This window comes from Humulus lupulus, chromosome 3 (assembly GCF_963169125.1).
Source record: "Humulus lupulus chromosome 3, drHumLupu1.1, whole genome shotgun sequence".
In the NCBI taxonomy this organism is placed as follows: domain Eukaryota; kingdom Viridiplantae; phylum Streptophyta; class Magnoliopsida; order Rosales; family Cannabaceae; genus Humulus; species Humulus lupulus.
This window is the reverse complement of record NC_084795.1, coordinates 15943303-15948812: the sequence shown is the minus strand read 5'-3', so window position 1 is coordinate 15948812 and position 5510 is coordinate 15943303. Positions and strand designations below refer to the sequence as shown.

At 36.7% G+C, this 5510-nt stretch overlaps 1 protein-coding gene across 1 annotated transcript; it reads right to left on the bottom strand.

Moving 5' to 3' along the window:
• Nucleotides 1–990: 990 nt before the first annotated feature.
• LOC133822214 (cytochrome P450 71B34-like) lies at nucleotides 991–2891 on the bottom strand. The gene is made up of 2 exons (XM_062254476.1): nucleotides 1864–2891; nucleotides 991–1754 (listed from the first exon to the last, which is right to left on the bottom strand). The coding sequence occupies exons 1-2, from the start codon at nucleotides 2752–2754 to the stop codon at nucleotides 1128–1130; spliced, it is 1518 nt and encodes a 505-aa protein (XP_062110460.1). The 5' UTR covers nucleotides 2755–2891; the 3' UTR covers nucleotides 991–1127.
• Nucleotides 2892–5510: the final 2619 nt, after the last annotated feature.

Genomic DNA, 5510 nt, shown 5'->3' with positions numbered 1-5510 from the left:
GCTGTCCAAAATCCTCTCAGCTGGGATGAACACTTCAGGGTCTGTCCACTAGTTGGGGTCTCGCCCAGTTGCCCAAGCATTAACTCGTATCAGTGTTTTGGGGAATATTTCATATCTGAAAGTGTGATATGGTTTCTCTTGGAAGGAGCAAAGAAGCTGTGGGATGCATTCTGAGTTTCTTTGACTATCATTTTGGGGGGATTGAAGCTGATTTGTGTCAGTTTCTGTGACTTTTCCTTAGTTTCCAATGCAAGTTTTAACTTGTTCATCTGTGCCTTCTTCATCAGTTTAAGTGTCTTGATCAGCTATGTTATTGCCCACACCATGATTAAATTGCAGCAGTATCTGCCCTACCTAGAAACATATTCTGCAATAATAGTAAAAAACGCAGCATGTATACCTTGCTTTTTTATATGTATGATGAGCAAAAGACAAGTAAAAATATTTTTCTAGTATAATTTAGAGAATGAGAACAAAATTCAAAATAGTAGAGTTTTAATTAGAATGACATACTACTCAAAAACTAAGAAAAGACACTCTAGAAGTAATGAGGTTCATTTTTCTTTCTACTGCTTGAGGAAGAGTAGCAAAAACACCCTAGGAAGCATAGAAGAACACATAACTTAAGCAATGATTCAATTTGGAACTAAATTTTGTAAGCTTACCAATAGGACTCAGAGAACTTGTGTTTCTCTTGAAAAAGTAATAAGAAGACCCTTTAGTCAGATTTATTTTTATTTTTTTGCAAACAAAAACAAAAGGATATTTGTCCTATAGATACACCAAACTGTCTCACTACACCCACCATTCCCATCATTCTTTCATATCCGTTAGTCTTGCTTATTGTTGTAAATTAAGGAACTACTCTTTTCCAACATAAGCACTACTTAATTCTAGGGCTCTGTTTTTTTTTTCTTTTGTTGGGTTCTAGACCTCTGTTTTAATGTAGGCTTATTATCACTCTTTTAAACACACATTATAAATACATAGTAAAAGAAAGCCACATCATTACAATAAAGAAATGCATAATTACTTTCATACATAAATGCATGCATACAAGCATGCATGTGCCCATATTTCTTTTGAGACAAAAAGCCAATGTATAGAAAACTAGTGATTTTCAATGGCTATGTTTGAAGCTTCGATGGCCATTGATAGCTAACTGGAACAAGTTTAAGAGCAGATTTCTTGAAGGTTGTAATTCCAGAAGCCTCTTCCATGTCAATATCTGTCTCCTTCATCCCAGCAGACAATTTCCAGTCAAAACAGCACAAGAGATTGGCTAGAGTGAGCTCCACCATAGTCAGTGCCATAATCATCCCTGGGCAGCCTCTTCTACCAGCTCCAAATGGCAAGTACTCAAAGTGTTGCCCTTTGAAATCAATGGAGCTATCAGCAAACCTTTCTGGGAAGAACTCTTCAGGGTTATACCAGTAATTAGGATCTCTTCCTATAGCCCAAACGTTAACATGAATGAATGTTTTTGGATAAACTTCATATCCACCAACCTTAAATTGAGATATGCATTCTCTTGGGAGTAAAAGTGGTGCTGCAGGGTGCAATCTCAGAGTCTCTTTGACAACCATTTTGAGATACTGAAGTTGGTGGATGTCACTTTCAGTGACTTTGCTTTTCTTCAAGCAACTTCTAATTTCATCTTGTACTTTCTTCATCACCCTTGGATTCCTAGCCAGCTCTGCCATTGCCCAAGTCACTGTAAGCGCAGCTGTGTCCACTCCTGCGACAAATATATCCTGAGCATAAACATGAAACGACATGACCTTATTAGTTTAACACCTGGAACTGAACTCGTTACATGCTTTTAATCCTTTTGAAAGAGCAGAGTGACAGTTTATATCTTACCATGATGATTGCCTTAGTACAATCTCTAGTGAAATGAACTTCAGTAGAGTCATATTCACCCCTCTCTATGCTCAGCAGCAAATCAACAAGGTCTTCCTTCCCTTCTTCTGGGGTCCTATTTAGATGCTCAGCAATCACAATTTGGAAGAAGTTATCCAACTCACGGAAGCTCCTCTCAAATTTGGCATGAACACCAGTCAGTCGATCAATAATCCAACCCAGGTGAGGAAAGAGATCACAGGCTGCAAAGGTTCCCAAGACAGACATTGCCCGATGAATCATTTCTTCAAAAACATCGCTTTCTAGTCCACACTCGGCAAATCTCTTCCCAAAGGCTGTCCTGAAAGTCATGCTTGCCATAAGAGTAGACATCATTACACTGAGATTAACAGGAGTAGCCAAAACCGATGACTCGTTGAGAAAATCATTAAGAGAATCAATTTCTCCATCCCTAATAAACTGAAAGGACTGAACGCTTTTGCTGCTAAATAGCTTTAGAACACATAGTCTCCTTATCTGCCTCCAGTGTTCACCATAAGGTGAGAAAGTTATGTCTAAGTTGTTGTAAGAAAGTTTCCCAGAGCCAGTTAAAGATGGTCTATTGCAACAAGCCAAGTCATTGGTTTTTAAGACCTCTTTTGCAGCTTCAGCTGAAGAGACAACTATGGCAGGTACTGTTCCAAAATGAAGGCCCATAACATGGCCATAACTTTTTGAGAGTTTCCATAGAGATTGATGAGGCAGTGATCCAAGTTGGTGTAAGTTACCTATGATAGGAAGTTTTGGAGGAGAAGGAGGAAGTTGTGGCTTATTTTCATTCTTGGCTTTGATCTTGTTTATCACAAGAAAGAGCAGAGTTAGAAGCAAGACTGGAAGAAGAAGAAGCCACATGGTAACTAATTACTTGTTCTTTTCCTAAGGAAAAAAGTTGTTTCTTACTACAAATATTGGAAAGACAATATAAGATTGTTCCAATCTTATTTAATTTGTTTTTTATTTTTTTAAATCAATCTCTTTGTTCAAGGGGTAATATTTTGGTTGACTTGTGCCATTAGATTATAATTTAATGAATCACAAGTTTGGTTTGCCCTGAAGATTGCGTCTAGGAGTCCACGTTACGTAAAATTAGAATAATGCTATAAAAACAAAAACTATCTTCTCAAGTAACTAAACAGAAATAAGGGTCTGACTTTTATTTTCACATATTAATTAATAAGGTACGTAACCATTTATTATCGTTGGTTTTTGCAAAGTATCATTAGTATCCTGTATTTATAAATAATGATTATTTGGTACCCTGTATTTTAAAATCATACATATTTGGTACCCTGCATTTTAAGATTATACATATTTGGTATCCTGTTTTTTAAAATTGTACATATTTAGTACTATAAACTCAAATTTAGTTAATAAAATTTTACCAATTTAATCAAATTACTCTTAATCATATGAGTTACAAATTATACAGTTTGGTTATATTGATAAAATTTTATCAATTAGGATACCAAATATCTATGTTTTCAAAATGCAAGGTATTATATGAGTATTATTGAAAATAAAGAGTACCAAAATGATACTTTGTAAAAACAAAAATGAGTAAAATCCGTAATTAATATTATGTTGTATATATTCTAGAAGGAAATAATGCACCCTATTTGATCATAGAAACTAGAGAACTGTTATAGAAGGGATAAAATAAAAATATGGAAGATTTGTTAATAATCTCAGTCACAGAGCCATGTATGGCCCAGTCAAAAGTTGGAAATAAATTATATTTATTTTAATTTTATTATATATATATATATATATATTTAATTTTCCTTTTTTTTATTTTCTATAATTTTTTTATTTATTTAGAAGCCTATTACTTTAATATTGTAGTACATGTATATTAGTTTTGTTTAATTAGTTTTTATTTTAAAGTTATATTGATTTTTTTGTGAGTTGTTGATATATTATTTTACAACTAGTATATATATTTTTTGTGTTATAGTATATCATTTTTTTTCGATGACATTTAGTTTCTATCTTGTGATACTTTACGGTAGTAGATAATTTTGTATCATGATATATATATTTTAATGGTAGTATATAATTTTGTTAGCATATTATATACATTTTTTAGCAATAATTTTATAAGTTTTGTTGGTATATTATTTTAGTCAAAATTATTTTAAATATTACGAAAATGCGCTCATATTTTTCGCCGAAATACGTGAGCTCGAAATACGTGCGGTCATCATATGGTCCAACAGTCGAACCTCTGTAAGGTAAACAACGACCTTGAGGATGTGTAGCCTCGAGTATTCTCTGAGCTCGCAATGGCATGACACTTGAATATATTTTTCGCCGATTGCCTTCAGGCGAGATAACTCGAGCTCAGGAAGTGCAAGCTCGGATGCGACAGCCTCGTCAGCATCTACTTATCCCGAGCATAGCGCAAAGTTGTGTGGCAAGCTTGTGATTGACTCATAGTCTTGACAGATTCAATGTCAATTGCTGATCTCGAAGATTTGATGAATCACCTAGGATAACCCATTACGTGTGAACATGTTTATTGTTGTACAATCCCAATATTTATGGGATATTATTTAATCTGTTATCTGTTCCCGATCTTCATGGGACGTTTCCGTGTATGTAGGAGATAATGCATTTAATATCATTATTTCAATTGATTTACAGAATATCTTCCCAAAATATGTGGGAATGAATTCTGCAACCTTCTCTATAAATAGAGAATGAATCACCATTTGTAAATGACCGATTTCTGATTTCTTGAGAGAAAACTCTGGGCAACTCTTCTCTGAAAAGTTTTCAGAAAACTCTCAAGTCTTAATAATATAGACTCGTGGACTAGGCAGAGTTAACTGTTGAACTACGTAAAAATCCCCTTGTTTTATTCTTTATTCATTTTCTCCAGTTTTTTATTGTTTAATTGCTCTACTATTTAAGTTGACGAAAAACGGCGTCAACAGTTTGGTGCTCTCATTGAGAGTCATTAAACAGTACATGCGTGAGTCTGTTCAGTCAAAGAGCCTCCCGAATCAACAATGGCAGCAAATGATCCCAATGTTCCTCAGGAGGAAATTTTAGATGAAGCTGACTACCCCCGACGCCCTGGAAAGCAACCCATGGTGAACTCGGACCCTGATGACAGGAGTGGTTCGTCCGACTCTCGGGGACCACTGGCCCCCAGGGACGACGAGGATATGTACTACAATCTTGAACGATATGTCCTGATAGTGGAGCTCGAAAATCGTCAACTGCGAAAGCAATTGGCAGAGGCCAAGAAGTGCAATGAAGAACTAGCCAGACTAGCTTTTGAGGCACAGGCGGCTCAGGCCCCACCTCTGCCAGAGGCCCAGGCTCCGCCTCCACGGGACGTTCATGTTCCACCACGTAGGCCTCAAGGGAAACTGCACAAAAATGCTGCCACCCGAAGAACGGATCAACCTCCGCCGCCAGCAGAACAGTCTGCTCCATCAAGGCCTCGGAGAAGTAACCGGATTGGAGCTCCTGCCAACCCGACTGAGGAGGCACCAGCCGGCGTAAGGAATAACCGAGCCCCCTCGGAGGCTCGGACCCAAAATCCTGGTAACACGCAAAACGTTACAGAGCCTAATCGAGCAAACTCAGGGCCTTCTAGG

Excerpts from the sequence above, each read along its gene's own strand:
- LOC133822214 (XM_062254476.1), bottom strand. The coding sequence starts at position 2,754 with ATGTGGCTTCTTCTTCTTCCAGTCTTGCTTCTAACTCTGCTCTTTCTT. Across the intron at positions 1,755-1,863 it reads GTACTAAGGCAATCATCATG|GATATATTTGTCGCAGGAGT; the intron begins GTAAGATATAAA and ends GTTTATGCTCAG.